The sequence below is a fragment of the Salmo salar genome, chromosome 14 (assembly GCF_965601325.2).
Source record: "Salmo salar chromosome 14, fSalSal1, whole genome shotgun sequence".
NCBI classification, from domain to species: Eukaryota; Metazoa; Chordata; class Actinopteri; order Salmoniformes; family Salmonidae; genus Salmo; species Salmo salar.
This window is the reverse complement of record NC_138304.1, coordinates 64,070,190-64,093,648: the sequence shown is the minus strand read 5'-3', so window position 1 is coordinate 64,093,648 and position 23,459 is coordinate 64,070,190. Positions and strand designations below refer to the sequence as shown.

Here is a 23,459-nt window from a genome sequence, read left to right as displayed (position 1 = left end):
AGGTCCCACAGTTGACAGTGCATGTCAGAGCAAAAACCAAGCCATGTGGTCAAAGGAATTGTCCGTAGAGCGCCGAGACAGGATTGGGTCGAAGCACAGATCTGGGGAAGGGTACCAACACATTTCTGCAGCATTGAAGATCCGCAAGAACACAGTGGCCTCCATTATTCTTAAATAGAAGAAGTTTGGAACCACCAGGTCTCTTCCTAGAGCTGGCCGCCCAGCCAAACTGAGCAATAGGGGGAGAAGGGCCTTGGTCAGGAAGACCTGAAAATATCTGTGCAGCGAAGCTCCCCATCCAACCTGACAGAGCTTGAGAGGATCTGCAGAGAAGAATGGGAGAAACTCTCCAAATACAGGTGCGCCAAGCGTGTAGCGTCATACCCAAGAAGACTCAAGGATATAATCACTGCCATAGGTGCTTCAACAAAGTAGTGAGTATAGGGTCTGAATACTTATATAAATGTGATATCAGTTTTGGATTTTTTTTATACATTTGCTAACATTTCTTAAAACCTGTTTTTGCTTTGCCGTTATGGGTTATTGTGTGTAGCTTGATGAGGGGAAAATTATGTAATCAATTTTCGAATAAGGCTGTTACCCAGGTGGTGAAGGTAGGAAACATCACCTCAACTTCACTGATTCTCAGCACTGGGGCCCCACAAGGATGCTTGCTCAGCCCCTCCTGTAGTCCCTGTTCACCCATGACTGCGTGGCCATGCACGCCTCCAACTCAATCATGAAGTTTTAGACGACACAACAGTAGTAGGCCTGATTACCAACAGTCACGAGACAGCCTACAGGGAGAAGGTGAGGACCCTGGGAGTGTGGTGCCAGGAAAACAACCTCTCACCCAAAGTCAACAAAACAAAAGGGCTGATCATGGACGTCAGGAAACAGCAGAGGGAGCACCCCTCTATCCACATCGACGGGACCGCAGTGGAGAAAGTGGAAAGCTTCAAGTTCCACGGCATACACATCACTGACAAACTGACATGGCCCATCCACACAGACAGTGTGGTGAAGAAGGCGCAATAGCCCCTCTTCAACCTCAGGAGGCTGAAGAAATTTGTATTGGCACCTAAAACCCTCACAAACTTTTACAGATGCACAATTGAGAGCATCCTGTCGGGCTGTATCACCGCCTGGTATGGCAACAGCACCACCCGCAACTGCAGGGCTTTCCAGAGGGTGGTGCGGTCTGCACAACACATCACCGGGGGCAAACTACCTGCCCTCCAGGACACCTACAGCACCCGATGTCACAGGAAGCCAAAAAGATCATCAAGGACAACAACCACCCAAGCCACTGCCTGTTCACCTCATTATCATCCAGAAGGCGAGGTCAGTACAGGTGCATTAAAGCTTGGACCGAGAGACTGAAAAACAGCTTCTTTCTCAAGGCCATCAGACTGTTAAATAGCCATCACTAGCACATTCGAGGCTGCTGCCTATATACATAGACTTGAAATCATCACTGGCCACTTTAATAATGGAACACTAGTAACTTTAATCATGTTTAAATGTTTTGCGTTATTCATCTCATATGTAAATACTGTATTCTATACTATTCTGCTGTAACTTAGTCTATGCTGCTCTGACATTGCTCACCCAAATATTTAGATATTAATTCCATTCCTTTACTTTAGATTTGTGTGTATTGTTAGATATTACTGCACTATTGGAGCTAGAAACACAAGCATTTTGCTACACCTGCAGTAGCATCTGCTAAACATGTGTATGTGACAAATAAAATTTGATTTCATTTTTATGTAACAAAATGTGGAAAAAGTCAAGGGGCCTGAATCCTTCTGAATTCACTGTACACCAGGGATGAGGAACTTGGATGGGGGTGGGGGCCACAAAAAATCTGAACTCCTCATGAGGGGCCGCAGTTGATTGCAGTTCTAGGTGCCCACATGTGTACCAAAAATGACAGCTGTGCCATATAGATTGCAAAATAGTTGGGAAGAGATTTTCGATGTACCGATTCCATGGCACATGGTAACTGATATACAAAACAACGCTGGATTCCAAACTTTGAGTTATTACATTTAAATTATTATACAAAATTCTTGCAACCAATAGAATGTCATATATATATGGGGGTTACAACCATCCCAGCTCTGCAGATTTTGCTGCGAACCGATACAATCATTTAGATAATCTGTTTTGGTACTGTCCATATGTGGCTTGTTTTTGGTCGCAGGAATAACTGAACAATTGCAACATTTGCCTGGAGCCTGCTGGGTGATTTGAAAAGTCATAGTCAATCGATCAATAATATCATAAAACTGTTTGCAAAAATGTTTATTTTTAATTTACAATCTTTAGAAACTTAGAGAATAGAAAGGTTGAGAACTTTTGTGATACAGCACAGTTGAAAAATAAATGGCAAATAGAAATTAAAACTGGACGGTGTCCAACGATAGTTGGGAGGGTTTGAGTGGAGCTGAAGGTTGGGACTAAAAATAACAAGATAACTAATGTAAAATATTCTGTGTCTGTAAAATCGCTCATCGCTGCAACTCCCCAACAGGCTCGGGAGATGCAAAGGTCGAGTCATGCGTCCTCCGAAACATGACCCGCCAAACCGCGCTTCTTAACACCCGCTCGCTTAACCCTGAAGCCAGCTGCACTAATGTGTCGGAGGAAACACCGTTCAACTGACGATCGAAGTCAGCCTGCAGGCACCCTCCCCGCCCCAAGGAGTCGCTAGAGCGCGATGAGCCAAGTAAAGCCCCCTCGGCCAAACCCTCCCCTAACCCGGACAACGCTGGGCCAATTGTGCGCCTCCCTATGGGACTCACGGTCTCGGCCGGTAATAAATATATATATATATATACTACCATTCAAAAGTTTGGAGTCACACATTTCCTTGTTTTTTGAAAGGAAAGCACATTTTTTGTACATGAAAATAACATCAAATTGATCAGAAGTACAGTGTAGACATTGTTAATGTTGTAAATGACTATTGTAGCTGGAAACGGCAGATTTAAAAAAAATTGAATATCTACGTAGGCGTACAGAGGCCCATTCTCAGCAACCATCACTCCTGTATTCCAATGGCATGTTGTGTTATCTAATCCAAGTTTATCATTTTAAAAGGCTAATTGATCATTAGAAAACCCTTTTGCAATCATGTTAGCACAGCTGAAAACTGTTGTGCTTATTAAAGAAGCAATACAACTGGCCTTCTTTAGGCTAGTTGAGTATCTGGAGCATCAACATTTGTGGGTTCGATTACAGGCTCAAAATGGCCAGAAACAAAGAAGTTTCTAATGAATCTCGTCAGTCTATTCTTGTTCTGAGAAATGAATGCTATTCCATGCGGGAAATTGCCAAGAAACTGAAGATCTCGTACAACGCTGTGTACTACTCCCTTCACAGAACAGTGCAAACTGTCTCTAAACAGAATAGAAAGAGGAGTGGGATGCCCCAGTGCACAACTGAGCAAGAGGACAAGTACATTAGTGTCTAGTTTGAGAAACAGACGCCTCACAAGTCCGCAACTGGCAGCTTCATTAAATAGTACCTGCAAAACACTAGTCTCAACGTCAACAGTGAAGAGGCGAGTCTGGGATGCTGATCTTCTAGGCAGAGTTCCTCTGTCCAGTGTCTGTGTTCTATTGCCCATCTTAATCTTTTATTTTTATTGGCCAGTCTGAGATGGCTTTTTCTTTGCAACTCTGCCTGGAAGGCCAGCATCCCGGAGTTGCCTCTTTGCTTTTGATGTTGAGACTAGTGTTTGGACCAAAAAAAGGACATTTCTAAGTGACCCCAAACTTTTGAACAGTAGTGTATAATTTATAAATTTGCAAACATTTCTAAAAACCTTTTTTCTTTGTCGTTATGGGGTATTGTGTGTTGATTCATGAAAAAATATTTAATCCATTTTAGAATAAGGCTGTAACGTAACAAAATGTGGAAAAAGGGAAGGCGTCTAAATACTTTCTGAATGCACTGTACACGTTTATGAATGAATATTTAATTGTATTTGTTATTAGCGAGAATGCATATTCGGGAATGATACTTTTCAGTATAATTTAGATAGCAAATTACATGGAGATAATATATATATTTTAACCTATATTTAACTAGGCAAGTCAGTTAAGAACAAATTCTTATTTACAATGATGGCCTATCCCGGCCAAACCCTAACCCGGACGACGTTGGGCCAATTGTGCACCGCCCTATGGGACTCCCAATTACGGCTGGTAGTGATACAGCCTGGAATTTAACCAGGGTCTGTGGTGACTGCGCCACTCGGGAGCCCTTTCTATTACATAGTAAATATTTAACATCTCATTTCTAACCTATAATGAGATAAGCATTTGGTTGACTTGATTTCCATTGAAATTATTTGACCATTTCAAATCACTTTATGGAATTATTTTAAAAATATGAGTCTAGGGTTTGGCAGAAAATGGCATTCCTTCTACAAATATTTGAATTACTGTTTGATACAAATCATTGACGGATGATCATAGGGATTTAAGGAATTTGTATTTTTGCTGGGATTCTCTAATAGCAGAATGCTCTTCAGTTGTCTCACATATCACTGTAAAAGAGAAGGGGAGAGATGTTGTGAGTGCATATCATTTCCTTCTCCACTGGAACCTATCATGTAAGTATGAATGCTAACACCAGCTGTTATGTTTTCAAAAGACACTGTGGACTTGAACTTTCAAACCCTCATTAAGTTAAAATCACAAGTTTCAAGTCCAATACCCTACAAACACTATTATTTGACACACAGTCTCATATATTGATGGTTAGGTTCACAATCATATGACATTATGGTTAAGTGGCTCACCATTGAGGGAAGTCAGAGGTTACTTACTCAGTCATGTACCCCTGCATTAAGTGACGGGATAGGATAACATCCCCGTAGACCATCCTTGACCTGACAGCTCTCTTCACTCTGGCACACCATAGACTGTGACAGAACAACTCCAGATTTTTGGCAGATGTGAACCGCAAAGCAGTTGTCTGAAATCAGGGATTCCCCTATCTAAAAACATCCCAGACACACATTAGTGAGACTTTTACACATCCAAATTTGAGTCACAGCTAGCTCTCCAAAATACATAGCTCTTAATTTCATGGCCAAGTTCAGTTCCAGCTGAACATTTGAAATTATTTTTAATATATTTCAAATAATGCTTAAAGTATGCTTTTAGTATCCAGCTTGCAGTGCCCCTACCTTAAGGGTGTGTCCACTAGTATAGCAGCTGCACTGGTCCCAACTAACACAGCCAGTACCATTGAAGTAGAAGTCTTTGTCGCAGACACATCCCTCAACACAGGTGGTGGGACAGTTGATGGTGTCAGATAGGCCGGGACATGAAGTTGCACAGGTTTCAGCACAGGTTTGGTAGTGGGTGTTGGCAGGACAGGAGAATGCTGTGGACATATGAGAAGATAACTATTGTTTAGTCCTTTTGCATGAACATTACTTTTAGTTATGACTTTAAATATTAGGTTATCCGAATGTGAAACCCGAAAGAAAGTTATGTTGGACTGATTTGCAGAGTCAACCTGGACTCGGGTAGACGTAACATAGTAAATGAAAATAAGGGACACTCAAATTTAGTACGTTTGGTATGGTATGTATTCATTTGTGGATGTCCACCACCCATTTCGTATGATATGTTACGAATTACAATTCACATGATATTTTGCGAACTGCAATTCATACATTATGTTAAGAATTTGCAATACATATGATATGTTACAAATTACAATTTGTCGTGGCTAAGGTTAGCTAGGTGGCTCTTGTTGGCTTAGCTAGGGGTTAGGGATAGGGTTTAAGGTTAGGGCTAGGAGTAGGAGTTTGGTTAAAGGGTTAAGGTTAGGGGAAGGGTTAGCTAACATGCTAAGTAGTTGCAAAGTAGCTCAAAAGTAGTAAATAATTACAAAGTTGCTAATTAGCTAAAATGCAAAAGTTTTCTGTGATGAGAATGTCAGGGGTTCACCTTGGGGTCATGATAGGGGCTGTACCAAATGTTTGATGTATTAAAATAATTGATTATGCTTCTGTTGTATTAATAGAAGGGGAGGGGTTATAAGACCCCTCCCTCCTTACATTTATAGGGTCCTAGACTACAGATTAACAATATATATATTCATTATAAAGGTTTAATATTGTTCCACAGTCTTTTCTAATCTCTGCCTCTTATAAAGAAACTGTCTGAAAATGTGTGACTGTTAAGACAGAACTCTGCAGAGGAGTGTAAGAGATAAGACTAGTCAGACATTCCACTATGAATCAACTTGGACATTTACTGCTAAGCTTTTAGATAACACTAAAACTCTTGTTTATATAGCTGTGTAGGCATGGTTTTGCTCTCATGAGTAGAAGGTAATGACGTAGGCAGTTACATCACAGGGGGTTGACTACAAGGATGATAAAAGCAACTTGGGACCTTTTCTATTTTGCAGAACTTACTCGGAAACATGCGTGCTATGTTCCTGTTAACTTCTGTCTTCAATTGCATTAATAAAGGTTTTTGAATGATTTAATTAAAGATATTGTCAGAATGCTAGTTTCACCAATGAGCCAATAATTGACAAGGAATAAGGAACGAACACCAACAAGAACACGCATGCTAGACGTTCGCGTTATACACCCACCCATCTAACCCAACCAACCACCGTCCTTTTGTTTTTGCCTTGAATAACCTTCTTTCTTATGTTACGTTTGGTATGGTTGGGGCGGCAGGTAGCCTAGTGGTTAGAGCGTTGGACTTGTAACTGAAAAGTTGGAAGATCGAATCCCTGAGCTGACAAGGTAAAAGTCTGTCGTTCTGCCCCTGAACAAGGCAGTTAACCTACTGTTCCTAGGCCGTCATTGAAAAAAAGAATTTGCTCTTAACTGACTTACCTAGTTAAATAAAGGTATTATTTTAATTTTTTTAATGGTTACATATCATACAAATTTGAGTGTCCTGGATTTTCCTTTACTATGTTATGTCTACTCTATGAGACCAGCCTGAGAGAGTTGTAGAAAACTTGGTCTAGTGTCAGAAAACCCCCTAAACTACTCACGGCAAAAGGTTGGTGATCTCCAGCTTTCGATCTTCACACCAAAGTCCTGACAGTCTAACATGTAAGCAGCAACACTGTGGCAAAGCATATTATGATCTCCCTCAGCCATACAGACATCAAAGAGGCAGTCTCTGAAGTAAGAGGCTGGGTCTATCTCATGGTGGCAGGCGGCAAAGGGTCCTTTAGGATCCGTAATGATACCACAGTCAGCACCAAACTCTGCTTTCTTCTTAGAGTTACACTTGGGACAGACGTCTCCGCTGCAACCGTCCTCACACACCACCCCAGGCATGCTGACCTTCCAGGCCGCCCCAAAAGTGTTGACGTGTTTGGCCATCTGTCCACCAGGTAGCAGGAACTCATCATTCTTGTTACCATTAAAATTGCCACACAGACCACAAGTCTTGCCTCTGTAGTTGCCAGGGACGGTGACGGTGACGTGGTACACAAGGTCATAGGTAACTCTTAGGCCGAAGTCTGTCATTATCACATCATTCGAGCCGTCCTGATAAATCTGCACTGCACCGTTGTATAGGCTCAGTGGGAGGTTAGTCAGGACGCCGTTCACCTGGGGGAAGACATGTTGTGTTTGATTCTCACTCACTTCTGGGCTGCAATTAAACTCAATTTGAGTGATTTAAAAAAAAAAAAATTAAAAAATGTTTTATGGATGTGTCAGTCATCAATATGAATGACACATTTTTGTTTTTAAAGATCATTAATGGAACACAGACACATGATTAAAAAAAAATCGTATACATACCATGATCATTCCAATTTGGTTCCTGCGTAGAATTAGAATGTAACCATAGACTTCTACAGCCAAAAGCTTGGCAACGGACACTTTTGGAGCTGATGACATAGCATACCACTTCTCGTTCTCCACCACCACAGAGAAGGGCTTGAGGTGTGTGCCTTCCAGATGGCAGCCTTGAGCTGCAGTGTAGGTGCAGGTGCCTTGGAAGTCATAGGTGCTGTTGTCAAAGGTGTTGTAATGTGGGTCGCCTGAGATGGAACAAACTCCTTTTCCAACAGGCTGGCAAGCCCTGACGCTGTTCTTCACCTCACACTTCTCATTGGGTCCACAGGAAAAGTTCTGACACTTCATCTAAAAATGACAGTTCCATTTTTTTTCCACACACAAGATGTTAATACAAGTTTATAAGGGTTTACACTCAATTACAGAAAGGTAGGTCCTATTTTTCTGTCATTCCTCATTCCTACCGTGCCATTGCATGTGCATTCTTGCTGACAGAGTCCATTTGGGTAGAAGACTTGTCCATTTTTGTAGTATCTTCCTTCGTGAAGACATCCACACTGGGAGAGATGGACACATTGGTCTCCGCTGAGAAGGAAGCCAGCATCACAGGCACATTCCTCTTTGCACAGAGCTTCACAGCCAGTGGGTGCTGACAGGCTCTGACATGTGGCTGAACAGCCCTGGGCACAAAGACTATAGTGGCTGTTCGCAGGGCACTGGGCATCTACGAGAATTGACATTTGCAAAATGTAAATGCATAGTCACCATCTAAATTACCTGAAGTGTAATTTGTAAAAAAATCTATCAAATAAACATCCATACCACAGAATTTATCTGACCTCCAGGAGTAGACCATGGCCCCTTTCTCCTGGCAGGCAGCTGTGTAGGCAGTTAGGGTATTGCACTGCATGTTCCTCTTTCCCTGGTACAGACAGACATCATACAGACAGTCTTGGACGAAACCCATGGGTTCCACCTTGGAGTGACAGTCACGAAAGGGGCCTGTTGGGTCACTGATGAGGCCGCAGTACTTGTTTGTCATGTACTGATCCCTCTGGGTGATGCTACAGTCAGGACAGGGGCCTTTGCAGCCGTTCACACAACCAGGGATCTTTGTTAATCTCCAGCTCTGACCGAACTCCTCTGCAGTGGCAGCCTGCTTTCCATCCTTCATCTGCATGTCGTCCTTTGGATTGTGGTTGTAGTTGCCACACATGCCGCACATTGCATTTGCATAAGTGTTGGGGACGGTGACTGTTGCTATGCTGTTCCAGTCATAGGACACTTTCACCCCAAAGTCAGTTTTGATCACAGCGAACCAACCGCTCTTGTATATGTGCAGTTTATTGAGTTTTACAGGAAGATTCACAAGTTCACCATTCACCTTTGAAGGAAACAAAAAAGTAGAGGAATGGTTCAGTTAACCTCAGTGTTGACCTTTTTAACATATACAGTGCCTTCAAAAACTACTCACACCCCTTGGCTTTTTCCACATTTTGTTGTGTTACAGCCTGAATTTAAAATGGATTAAATAAATATTTTTTATTTAACTAGGCAAGTCAGTTAAGAACAAATTCTTATTTACAATGACTACCTACACCGGCCAAACCCAGACGACGCTGGGCCAATTGTGCACCGCCCTATGGGACTCCCAATCACGGCCAGTTGTGATACAGCCTGGAATCGAACCAGGGTCTGTAGTGACACCTCTAGCACTGAGATGCAGGGCCTTAGACCGCTGCGCCACTAAGTTGCATGGATAGTGAAATAATAGTGTTTAACCTCTAAAAGGCTTCTACTAAGCAAACATATGTAATGTTTGATTTTTGAAAGACTACCTTATCTCTGTACCCCACACATACAATTATCTGTAACATGGCACAGTAGGAATGATGAATGACAGAAAAATAGGACCTGCCTTTCTGTAATTGAGTGTAAACTTGTATTAACATCTTGTGTGTGGAAAAAAAATTGAACTGTTATTTTTAGATGAAGTGTCAGAACTTTTCCTGTGGACCCTTTTAGAGATTAAACACGCTGTGATAGGAGACAACTGAGGAGGGATCAACAGCATTGCAGTTACACTACTTCACAATACTAACCCAATTGACAGAATGAAAAGAAGGAAGCCTGTACAGAATAAAAATATAGCAAAACATGCATCCTGTTTGCAATAAGGCACTAAAGTAAAACAGCAAAACGTGCCAAAGAAATTAACTTTATGCCCTGCATACAACGTTTTTTGTTTGGGGCAAATCCAAAACAACACATCAATAATATGTGATACTGATACTTCATATTTTCAAGCATGGTGGTGACTGCATCATATTATGGGTATGCTTTTCATCTGCAAGGACTAGGGAGTTTTTTTATATTAAAAAAACGGAATAGAGCTAAGCTAAGCCAAAATCCTAGAAAACCTGGTTCAGTCTGCTTTTCAATAGACACTGGGAGACAAATTCACCTTTCAGCAGAACAATAACCTGAAACACAAGGCCAAATATAAACTCAGCAAAAAAAGAAACGTCCTCTCACTGTCAACTGCGTTTATTTTCAGCAAACTTAACGTGTAGATATTTGTATGAACATAACAAGATTCAACAACTGAGACATAAACTGAACAAGTTCCACAGACATGTGACGAACATAAATGGAATAATGTGTCCCTGAACAAAGGGGGGGTCAAAATCAAAAGTAACAGTCAGTATCTGTTGTGGCCACTAGCTGCATTAAGTAGTGCAGTGCATCTCTTCCTCATGGACTGCACCAGATTTGCCAGTTCTAGCTGTGAAATGTTACCCCACTCTTCCATCAAGGCACCTGCAAGTTTCCGGACATTTCTGGGGGGAATGGCCCTAGCCCTCACCCTCCGATCCAACAGGTCCCAGACGTGCTCAATGGGATCTACGCTGGCCATGGCAGAATACTGACATTCCCGTCTTGCAGGAAATCACGCACAGAACGAGCAGTATGGTTGGTGGCATTGTCATGTTAGAGGGTCATGTCAGGATGAGCCTGCAGGAAGGGTACCACATGAGGGAGGAGGATGTCTTCCCTGTAACGCACAGCGTTGAGATTGCCTGTAATGACAACAAACTCAGTCCGATGATGCTGTGACACACCGCCCCAAACCATGACGGACCCTCCACCTTCAAATCGATCCCGCTCCAGAGTACAGGCCTTGGTGTAATGCTCATTCCTTTGACGCGAATCCGACCATCACCCCTGGTGAGACAAAACCGCGACTCGTCAGTGAAGAGCACTTTTTGCCAGTCCTGTCTGGTCCAGCGACGGTGGGTTTGTGCCCATAGGCAACGTTGTTGCCGGTTATTTCCCTGGCCACCTGCCTTACAATAGGCCTACAACCGTCAGTCCAGCCTCTCTCAGCCTATTGCGGGCGGCAGGGTAGCCTAGTGGTTAGAGTGTTGGGCTAGTATCAGAAAGGTTGCAAGTTTGAATCCCTGAGCTGACAAGGTACAAATCTGTCGTTCTACCCCTGAACAAGGCAGTTAACCCACTGTTCCTAGGCTGTCATTGAAAATAAGAATTTGTTCTTAACTGACTTGCCTAGTTAAATAAAGGTAAAGTAAAAAAATAAAAAAAATAGTGGACAGTCTGAGCACTGATGGAGGGATTGTGCATTTCTGGTGTAACTCGGGCAGTTGTTGTTGCCATCCTGTACCTGTCCTGCAGGTGTGATGTTTGGATGTACTGATCCTGTGCAGGTGTTGTTACACGTAGTCTGCCACTGCGAGGATGATCAGCTGTCTGTCCTGTTTCCCTGTCGCGCTGTCTTAGGCATGTCACAGTACGGACATTGCAATTTATTGCCCTGGCAATGTTCTGCAGTCCTCATGCCTCCTTGCAGCATGCCTAAGGCACGTTCACGCAGATGAGCAGGGACCCTGGGCATCTTTCTTTTGGTGTTTTTCAGAGTCAGTAGAAAGGCCTCTTTAGTGTCCTGCGTTTTCATAACTGTGACCTTAATTGCCTACCATCTGTAAGTTGTTAGTATCTTAACGACCGTTCCACAGGTGCATGTTCATTAATTGTTTATGGTTAATTGAACAAGCATGGGAAACAGTGTTTAAACCCTTTACAATGAAGATCTGTGAAGTTATTTGGATTTTTACTAATTATCTTTGAAAGAGGGACGTTTCTTTTTTTGCTGAATTTACATTGGAGTTGCTTACCAAGGCAACATTGAATGTTCCTGAGTGGATTAGTTACAGTTTGGACTTATATCGGCTTGAAAATCTATAGCAAGACTTGAAAATGGCTGTCTCGCAATGCTCAACATCCAACTTGACAGAGCATGAAGAATTTAAAAAATATTATTGCAATTATTGTACAATCAGGTGTGCAAAGCTCTTAGAGACTTAACCAGAAATACTCACAGCTGTAATCGCTGCCAATGGTAATTCTAACATGTATTGACTCACGCGTGTGAATACTTATGTAAATCAGATATTTCTGTACTTCATTTTCAAGAAACTTGCAATAAATTCTAAAAACATGTTTTCACGTTGTAATTATGGGGTACACTATTTAATCAATGTGGAATAAATCAAAGGGTATGAATATTTTCTGAAGGCATTGTAATCAAAACTATACAATTTTTATTACAAGTAATTTCTTACCATCACAAATCCTGGGTGCTCTTTGCTGATGACAATCGTGTACCCATAGACCTTGACCTCTACCAGCTTGATGATGGACCCCACCTTTTTACCTCGCCCATCGTTCTGTATGGCAACACTAAAGGGCTCCAGGCTGGTGTCATTGGAGCAGACACTAGCCATCTGATACACACAGGTGCCCTGGAAGTTGTAGAGTTGTCCATCGAAGGTGTGGTAATGTGGATCACCAGACACCATGCATGTGGAAAAGGTTGTAGGGTAGCAGCCTCTTATGCCATCAACCACCTTGCACTGCTGTCCAAGTGGACAACTGGCCACCTGGCTCTCAACTCTCCCACCAGTGGAGCTGCAGTTACAGCTTTTGGTACAGCTCTCATCCCCCCAGAAAGATGTTCCGGCTTCCACATAGCGGCCTTTGTACTGGCAGCCACATTGGGACTTAGGCACACACTTGTTCCCACTGCGCAGGTGGCCCTCGTCACAGGTACAGGCCTCCACACAGCGGGCTTTGCATTTTGAGGGAGAATTTGGGTCTTCACAGGTGGCAGGGCAGGCGCTTCCACAGAACTCATAGTGACTGTGCTCTGGGCATTCAGGCTTGGCTGGGGGAAAAGACCACAAACCACACTCAGTTTTACAACATTTGAAATGGGAAATAAAGTATTGCAGTCCTTTATGCTCTAATGCTCCTGAAAATGATCAGTTGTCTTTGCAAGTCACTCACGGCAATGGGCAATGCCCCTCCAGTTGTACACTCTGATCCCAGCCCTCTGGCAGGCATCGGTGTACACCTGCAGGGTGTCACACATATACGTCTTCATGATCTCGCCCCGACAAAGGTCATACATGCAGTTCTCATGGAAGATCTTGTAGTCAATGACGGCATGGCAGTTTCTGAAGGGTCCATTCATTATGTCTGTGATAAAGTTGCAAAAGATCTCCCTTTCTAAGTGCTTAACCAAGCCGCTCTCACAGTTCTCACATTGGCCTGTGCACTCGTCTCCGCAGTAGGCATCACCTCCCTTGTCTGATACCCTCCAGCTCTTGCCTAGGGCCACAACATTACTGGCAAGGGAGCCACTGGGAGTGGTGAGGTCGTCATCCTGTTTGCCATTAAAGTTGCCGCACATGCCACACACCTTGCCTGCCAGGCTCCTGGGCATAGTCACCACCAGGTACTTCAGCCAATCATACTGCACCATCAGACCAAAGTCTGTCTCCAGGACAACTGAAAATCCACTCTGGGAGAGTTTCAATTTGCCATTGTCTAAGCTGATGGGAAGATTCCATAACTGGAAGTTAACCTGCAATGAAATCAAACCACATTAGAAAAATAATTTACACACGGTACATGCAGATACAGTAGACTCATATACACCAAACAAAGACAAGGATTGTTGAACAGATAAGATAGATAGAAAACTTGTGAATCCACTTACCCGGACAAGACCAAATTCAGAGTTGACAATGTCAATGTTGACTCCGTAAACCTTGACGGTGACCATTCCCACTGAGGTAAGCTGCGAGTTTGCACGATCCCCCACATTCTTGGCCTGCACCTCAAAGGCTGGGTGGTCCTTGTCAACATGGCAGTTCTTAGTCATGATGTAGGTGCAGTTGCCCATGAAGCTGTAGTAGTGGCCGTCGAACGTGCGGTAGTGGGGGTCGCCCATCGCCCAGCAGGTGCCTAACTTTGGTGGGACAATAGCTGGTCCTGCAGAGCAGAGTCCTACAAAGTGCTCTAATGGTAAACGTTATGTTCCTCAAAGTGGACAATCAATCCCTGTAATTGATTTGATGTTGTCTCATCTGTCTAGATACCATAATTGTATGTCCTTTGTTCAGCTGTAGCAATTATGCAACATTTTATACAATGCCATTGGTCCTTCACCTTTTGGCACAGATTTGGTCAGCTGAACACTTCTTTTTGTGATAGTCAATAGAACACAATCTCTGTCATTGTGGATTTGCAGGGCTAATATGTACCTAATACACAGTTCATATTGTAAGTTATCAGTGTCAGCATAGCAAATACCCTTTGTTTTATCTAGAGGGCTCTATTTTCGGCTGGCGTTAAGGCAGCGCTAGTGTCAAACGCACATTGGTTTGCAATTTCATCATGTAAAAACAGGCTCACTGGCATTTTCCAGCCCATAATGGCCAAGCAAAAACAGGTTTTTAGAAATATTGCATATTTATTTAAAATAAAAAACATAAGCATTCAGACCCTTTGCTATGAGACCCAAAATTGAACTCAAGTGCATCCTGTTTCCATTCATCATCCTTGAGATGTTTCTACAGCTTGATTGGGGGTCTGAATACTTTCCGAATGCACTGTATCAGCTCACTTAAGCTCCGATGGGCTGGGTTGAAATATTTGAAGTGTGTCCTTAAAAACATGATCTAAGTGCTAATTTCAGGCAGTGCTGATAGGGATATTTAAGACCAACGAAAAGCTGGTTTTAGTGGTAAACGCAATTGGCTATGGTATGAATTTTGACAGGGGAAACGCAGCTTATCCAGCCGTGACGCACACTGCCCTTATGTGCATAGAACAAGAGTAGCCTAATGTGCTTTTGGTTTCTGTATACTTCATATTTAGAAACATGAAAAAGTAATGTGTTTTTTTCCATTTCGTTATATTTTATTAAAGACCAAGCACAGCCTCCCCTCTTCTCAATTAATTTTTATTTTTTATTTTTTGCCAAATGCAATCGCAAAGTGGTCAAGACTGTCAAAAAAGGGTTTGGCTCCTGAGACCGCTTGGAAATAAATCTTAATCACCAAAGCTTTATTACAAATATCAAGTTTTAAAGGAGTAAAACAATGAGCTGACATTACCTTTTTATCTATGCATTGTAGTCAGGCCCACATTATTTTAGCCATGCCGGAGAAGAAGGCAGACGTTTTACGTCCCCCACCGATTGTGTTTTTTTCTTTCTTTATTTGCGTTGTTTGTAACTTTACTTTTTTTACTTATTTTGTAAATAATGTTGCCGCTACCGTCTCTTATGAGCGAAAATAACTTCTGGACATCATGACTGCGATTGCTCACCACAGACTGACAGAATCATTTTTTTCCTTTAACGAGTCTGATGAGCCCGACGCAAACGATATACTGCTTTCTCGGGAACAGGCCCAGATCCCCGTGATTTGCGTGAAGAGGAGGCGGGGAAAAAGGGGCCAGAGGGCGGGCTGCCTTCTGAGAATTCGTAGGCGATCAAATAAGCCCATACTTCCTTCCATTCTGCAAGCAAATGTGCAATATTTGGAGAACATAATCGATGACCAACGCTCAAGATTAAACTACCAACAGGACATTCAAAACTATAATATCTTATGCTTCATGGAGATGTGGCGGAATGACGACACTATCAACATACAGCTGGCTGGTTATACGCTGTAACGGTAGGATAGAACAGCAGCGTCTGGTAAGACAAGGGGCGGCGGACTATGTATTTTTGTAAATAACAGCTGGTGCACGATATCTAAGGAAGTCTCGAGCTATTGCTCGCCTGAGGTAGAGTTTGTCATGATAAGCTGTAGACCACACTATCTACCTAGAGAGTTTTCATCTGTGTTTTTTCGAAGCTGTTTAGATACCACCACAGTCAGAGGCTGGCACTAAGACAGCATTGAATGAGCTATACACAAGAAAACGCTTACCCAGAGGTGACGCTCCAAGTAGCCGGGGTCTTTAATGCAGGGAAATTAAATCCGTTTTACCAGATTTCTATCAACATGTTAAACGTGCAACCAGAGGGAAAAAAACTCTGGACCACCTTTATTCCACACACAGAGACGAATACAAAGCTCTCCCTCGCCCTCCATTCAGCAAATCTGACCACAATTATATCCTCCTGATTCCGACTTACAAGCAAAAATTAAAGCAGGAAGCACCAGTGACTCGATCAATAACAAAGTGGTCAGATGAAGCAGATGCTAAGCTACAGGACTGTTTTGCTAGCACAGACTGGAATATGTTCCGGGATTCCTCCGATTGCATTGAGGAGTACACCGCATCAGTCATTGGCTTCATCAATAAGCGCATTGATGAGGTCATCCCCACAGTGACCGTACGAACATACCCCACCCAGAAGCCATGGATTACAGGCAACATCCGCACTGAGCTAAAGGCTAGAGCTTTCAAAGAGTGGGACTCTAGCCCGGAAGCTTATACGAAATCCCGCAATACAGGACTAAGATCGAGTCGTACTACACCGGTTCTGATGCTCGTCGGATGTGGCAGGGCCTGCAAATCATTACAGACTACCATTACAGACTATTTCCGGTCACAACTTCTAGACTTGTTTACGTGCTGCTGTGTGGTTTGTTGCTAACCTTACTTTGCTACCTGCCAACTTTATGGTTTTTACTTTTTAATTACCGTTTTATATTTTTATTTTTGCCCTCGCTCGACTTTTTTCATTCAACTTTTTCACCCCGGATGCTTTATCTGGACGTGGTTCGTCAGGACCTCCACCAGCCGAAGCTAAGCAGTAACATTAACATTATGCCTTCTAATTACAGTCGCTGTACTCATAATATACAGAAGAATGATCACCTTATGGCGAGGATAGCTGTGCTGCAAGCCCAGCTTCTGACGCAATCGTTAGGCAAGGGTAATTTAAGTGTAGGAAAGGATGAAACAGTGTCTGTGCCACCAATAAGTACAGATAGTAGTATGAATCTCCTTGCACAGTCCCCGCAGCCGGATAATTTTCTCATAGCTTCTGGAAGGAAATGCTGTAGGAATGTTCAACTGGTGTCACTCATTCAGACGACAGAAACTTTCAACCGGTTCTCCCCATTAAGCAACTGGTCGGAGTCAGAGGCCAAGCCTTCTTTGGTCTCTACTCCTATCATTACGGGGTCTGAGACGCCAAAGCCTCCCACCATTAGCTCTGACAAATTGAAAACCCTAGTCATTGGTGACTCCATTACCCGCCGTATTAGACTTAAAACGAATCATGAGAATTTGTAGATAATTGGCCCTCTTTCTGGGACTCACCCACAAACTGGACCAAGCCTAGCCTGCTGAGCAGTGACGGACTCCATCCTAGATGGAGGGGTGCTCTCATCTTATCTACGAACATAGACTGGGCTCTAACTCCTCTAGCTCAACAATGAGATAGGGTGCAAGCCAGGCAGCAGGTTGTTAGCCAGCCTACCAGCTTAGTGGAGTCTGCCACTAGCACAGTCAGTGTAGTCAGCTCAGCTGGACCCATTGAGACCGTATCTGTGCCTCGATCTAGGTTGGGCAAAACTAAACACGGCGGTGTTTGCCTTAGCAATCTCAGTGGAATAAAGACCTCCTCCATTCCTGTCATTATTGAAAGAGATTGTGTTATCTCACATATCAAAATAGGGCTACTTAATGTTAGATCCCTCACTTCCAAGGCAGTAATAGTCAATGAACTAATCACTGATCATAATCTTGATGTGATTGGCCTGACTGAAACATGGCTTAAGCCTGATGAATTTACTGTGTTAAATGAGGCCTCACCTCCTGGTTACCTCCTGGTTACACTAGTGACCATATGTCCTGTGTGAATTTAAGTATTTTCTTTCTCTCTCTCTCTCTCTCTCTCTCTGAGGGCCTGAGCCCTAGGACCATGCCTCAGGACTACCTGTCCTGATGACTCCTTGCTGTCCCCAGTCCACCTGGTCGTGCTGCAGCTCCAGTTTTAACTGTTCTGCCTGCGGCTATGGAACGCTGACCTGTTCACCGGACGTGCTACCTTGTCCCAGACCTGCTGTTTTCAACTCCCTAGAGACAGCAGGAGCAGTAGAAATACTCTGAATGATCGGCTATGAAAAGCCAACTGACATTTACTCCTGAGGTGCTGACCTGTTGCACCCTCTACAACCACTGTGATTATTTTTATTTGAACCTGCTGGTCATCTATGAACATTTGGACATCTTGGCCATGTTATGTTAAAATCTCCACCTGGCACAGTCAGAAGAGAACTGGCCACCCCTCATAGCCTGGTTCCTCTCTAGGTTTCTTCCTAGGTTCTGGCCTTTCTAGGGAGTTTTTCTTAGCCACCGTGCACCTACACCTGCATTGCTTGCTTTTGGGGTTTTAGGCTGAGTTTCTGTACAGCACTTTGTGACATCAGCTGACGTCAGAAGGGCTTTATAAATAAATTTGATTGAAAGGGAAGCACAGCCGCGAGCTGCCCAGTGACACGAGCCTACCAGACGAGCTAAACTATTTCTATGCTTGCTGAAACATGCATGAGAGCACCAGCTGTTCCGGAAACTGTGTGTTCACGCTCTCCGCAGCCAATTCACAAGGCCGCAGGGCCAGACGGATTACCAGGACGTGTCTTCGCTGATATTTTCAACCTCTCCCCTGTCCAAGTCTGTAATACCAACATGTATTAAGAAGACCACCATAGTGCCTGTGCCCAAGAACACTAAGGTAACCTACCTAAATGACTACCGATCCGTAGCACTCACGTCTGTAGCCATGAAGTGCTTTGAAAGGCTGGTCATGGCTCACATCAACGCCATTATCCCAGAAACCCTAGACCTGCTCCAATTTGCAAACCAACCCAACACATCCACAGATGATGCAATCTCTATTGCACTACACACTGCCCTTTCCCACCTGGACAAGAGGAACACCTATGTGAGAATGCTATTCATTGACTACAGTTCAGCGTTCAACACAATAGTGCCCTCAAAGCTCATCAATAAGCTAAGGACACTGGGACAAAACACCTCCCTCTGCAACTGGATCCTGGACTTCCTGACGGGCCGCCCCCAGGTGGTAAGGGTAGGTAGCAACACATCCGCCATGCTGATCCTCAACACAGGAGCCCCTCAAGGGTGCATGCTCAGCCCCTCCTGTACTCCCTGTTCACTCATGACTGCACGGCCAGGCACGTCTCCAACAACCTCTCCCTCAACATGATCAAGACCAAGGAGATGATTGTGGACTACAGATAAAAGAGGACCTATCACGCCCCCATTCTCATTGACGGGGCTGCAGTGGAACAGGTTGAGAGCTTCAAGTTCCTTGGTGCCCACATCACCAACAAACTAACATGGTCCAAGCACACAAAGACAGTCGTGAAGAGGGCACGACAAAACCTTTTCCCCCTCAAGAGACTGAAAAGATTTGGCATGGGTCCCCAGATCCTCAAAAGGTTCTACAGCTTCACCATCGAGAGCATCCTGACTGGTTGCATCACTGCCTGGTATGACAACTGCTCTGCCTCCGACCGAAAGGCACTACAGAGGGCAGTACGAACGGCCAAGTACATCACTGCGGCCAAGCTTCCTGTCATCCAGGACCTCTATACCAGGCAGTGTCAGAGGAAGGCCCTAAAAATTGTCAGAGACTCCAGCCACCCTAGTCATAGACTTTTCTCTCTGCTACCGCACGGCAAGTGGTACCGGACTGCCAAGTCTAGGTCCAAGAGGCTTCTAAACAGCTTCTACCCCCAAGCCATAAGACTCCTGAACACCTAATCAAATGGCTACCCAGACTATTTGCATTGCCCACTCCCCACACCCTCTCTTTTACGCCCCTGCTACTCTCTGTTATTATATATGCATTGTCACCTTAAAACCTCTTCAGCGTCTGATCCCGTTAGCGGGATCAAAATCCAGCGAAAAATCATATCGCCAATTAGCATTAAAAAAAAATCATTATTTATTTATTTTTTTTATTCATATTTTTTTTTTTTTTTTATAGATACACCTCTCCTGAATCGACCCACGTCGTCCGATTTCAAAAAGGTTTTACAGGAAAAGCAAATCATTAGATTATGTTAGATGAGTCCATCGTAAAAAGCAGCAACATAGCCATTTTCCGACCAACCACTTGCATCACAAATAACCAAAAAACAGCTAAATGCAGCACTAACCTTTTACAAACTTCATCAGATGACACACCTAGGACATCATGTTACACAATGCATGCATTCTTTTGTTCAATAAAGGTCATATTTATATATATAAACAGCATTTTACATCGGCGCGTAACGTTGACCGACTATTTTCCCCTCAAATGCGTCCCGGGAAACAATGCTACAATTCCCTAAATTACTATCCGATAACGATTTTTAAAATTTATATTGTCAATCTAACATTTATAGATGAATATCTCTTGAGAACACCTGTCATACCAGATTTTAAATTAACTTTACTGGGTAATCACACTTTGCGATAAAAGGAGATGCGATACTCAGAAAATGAGCTAATATACAGAGCTCGGCGCCATCTTGGAACAATCGCATGTCACATCTCATCTTGTATAATATTGTCAATAATCGCCTACCTTTAGTTGTCTTCATCAGAAAGCACTTCCAGGAATCCCAGGTCCACAACAGATGTATTTTCGGTCAAAAAAGTCCTTCCTTCACGTTCCATTAGCCTGCTGTTGGTAGCGCGTCCTAGGGCTCTCTCCAAATTCTCCGACGTGCGCAGCCTGAAGTTTCGGATAAAATGAGATTTTCCCGCCTGTAGGTTCGTTCAAACATGTCAAACGTTGTAAAACATTAATCTTCAGGGCCTGTAACACCAAGAGAGCCAATAAGATTCGAGGGGGATGATTTCATTGTGTTTCAAACCGTTTCCAAAGGTGGGGGTAGACATGGCCGCCGGCGTCATAATGGTGATGGCCCATCCCCTGTGACCAATTTCCAATGCGTGTCATTCACTGAGTTTCGACTGTATAAGGCTCAAACCACTGTGAAAAGACTGGCGACATCTAGTGGAAGCAATAGGAAGTGCTCACTGAACCATTGTTAACGGTGTGATTAATAGGGAAAGATGAGAAGTCGAGTCCACAATTCAGAATTCCACTTCCTGTTTCAATCGGTCTCGGGGTTTTGACTGCCATTTGAGTTCTGTTATACTCACAGACACCATTCAAACAGTTTTAGAAACTTTAGGGTGTTTTCTATCCATACATAATAAGTATATGCATGCCCTAGCTTCTGAGTTTGATTAGTAGGCCGTTGAAAATGGTAACGATTTTTTTTCAAAATGCGCTGTGGCGCCCCCTATCCTAGGGTATCCTCAAGAGGTTTTAAACCTCTACCTACGTGTACATATTACCTTAATTACCTCGACTAATTTAGTCTCTTAGAGACTATATAGTCTCCCTATTATTATTTTACTGCTGCTCTTTAAATACTTGTTACTTTTCTTTTCTTATTCTTATCCGTATTTTTTTTAACTGCATTGTTGTTTAGGTGTTGTGTTGTTTTAATATGAGAAATGATGGTGCCTGTAAGTGTGACAGCCTATTTATAACAAGTTGTTGTTCTGTTTTGATTTAAAATATTTGTTCTCTTGTTAGGCCTTATCAATAATTAATTTAATCTTGCTTTTTGACAATGTTTGGCATGTTCATGCTCAGCCATAATACAATTTACAGTATGCCTTACCCCTATTTCCGTGTGAATGCTATTGAAGCCATGCAAGTACTTACAGTAGAACAATGCAAATGGGTTCAAGTTAAGGTATTTAGTAAAGATAGGTCTACATTTTGTTATTTTGTTTCTGTAAGCCATTTAACAAACTATAACAGACCAACATTGGAATTACAGTTGATTCCAAGTCAATACATAAAAGACCTTAAATACACAACTTGAAGCAACCACATATTTCGCCATGGAGCAAGCTTCGGCACATCCACAACTTGTTTATTCATAAAACACATCCCTTTCGCACCAAATTGCACAAATCTACCGCCTGCTCTTAGATTTACCATTGCGTTAGGTTTGTTCAAATAGAGCCCATAGTCTTTCCATATTCCACAGGTCTTATCAAATTGCAATTTAATAGTCACCCACAGCACAATATTGCTGTATTTTCATTTTCCGCTGTTCAAATAAGAACTGCAAGGGAGATGATAATAATGAATATTATATGGATATAGTTTAGAATTGCAATTTTACACAGTCTAACGTGTACTCAGCAACCATTTGTAATTTCTGAATCAGTCTCACTGTAGGAGTAACCTTTTACAGTGGTTTGATATGCAATATTTTATTTTAGTACTGATTTAAATGCGTCTTGTGTGCATGGCACCTAATTTGTATTAATCTCACGGTAGCACATTAATCAATGGTTTCCATTTCTTTGCAGACTATCCTTTCTCTGTGTTTTTATTACTCTTATCATTTGTAAAAAATTTGACAAAATATAGATGGTCACACACTCTAAATACTGTATGCTCCCAGTCATTTAATGGGTAACCACCAACAATTAATGGATAAACACCAACGTTCTTCAGGATTATCGTTGGTAAAAAAAGAAAAGGAAAACAAAACCCAGACTTTCAGGACTCACCACTCAGCAGTAGCACCACAAAGCCAGACAGTAACATCCACATAGCTGAAATCAGAGAATACAGTTTACACCCCAAAGGACAACTATACACTCTCATCAGCAATGCCTGTGTCTACAATGATGAGTCAAATGAGACTAATGCCTATTTCACGACATAAGAAAACAACATTTAATCATAATAAATATATACATTGATATTAGTAATAATGTTGTTGAAATGGGGACATTGAACAATGTCAATGAAAGGGATATTCTTAAATTATCATCCGAGGTACGGTTGTATCATAACAAAACAATTCATGCCAATTATCTGGAATTCAGTATTCTCTTACCTGAGCTGGAAAACTGGTGTGATGGGGTCTTTGTAGCTCAGCCTTAAATTCTATTCGGCTTCTGCCCAAGAGCCAATCAGGCTCTCTGATCATCAGTACACCCACACAGCACACCCACACATGGTGAAGCCTGCATAAAGCAGGTTGGTATCCTACACCTGTATAATATTTTTTTATTTAACTAGGCAAGTCAGTTATTAAGAACAAATTCTTATTTACAATGACACCTACCAGGGAACAGTTGTTTAACTGCCTTGTTCAGGGGCAGAACAACAGATTTTTATCTTATCTGCTCAGGGATTTGATCCATCAACCTTTCAGTTACTGACACCGCACTCTAACCACTAGGCTACCTGCCACCC

The 23,459-nt window shown here is 42.8% G+C and overlaps 1 protein-coding gene across 3 annotated transcripts; it reads right to left on the bottom strand.

The window, feature by feature from the left end:
* Positions 1–2,295: 2,295 nt before the first annotated feature.
* Positions 2,296–23,169, bottom strand: LOC106570118 (IgGFc-binding protein). Of its 3 annotated transcripts, XM_014142147.3 has the most exons (12): positions 23,098–23,169; positions 22,766–22,810; positions 13,890–14,179; positions 13,175–13,754; positions 12,451–13,052; positions 8,633–9,194; positions 8,275–8,534; positions 7,814–8,158; positions 7,051–7,618; positions 5,207–5,406; positions 4,844–5,014; positions 2,296–4,561 (listed from the first exon to the last, which is right to left on the bottom strand). In XM_014142147.3, the coding sequence occupies exons 2-11, from the start codon at positions 22,806–22,808 to the stop codon at positions 4,844–4,846; spliced, it is 3,621 nt and encodes a 1,206-aa protein (XP_013997622.3). In that variant the 5' UTR covers positions 22,809–22,810; positions 23,098–23,169; the 3' UTR covers positions 2,296–4,561. The 3 variants fall into 3 exon arrangements, with proteins under 3 accessions (XP_013997622.3, XP_082817194.1, XP_082817195.1); XM_082961068.1 differs by lacking the exon at positions 23,098–23,169 and having other exon boundaries at positions 22,766–22,975; XM_082961069.1 differs by lacking the exons at positions 22,766–22,810; positions 23,098–23,169 and adding an exon at positions 20,745–21,348.
* Positions 23,170–23,459: the final 290 nt, after the last annotated feature.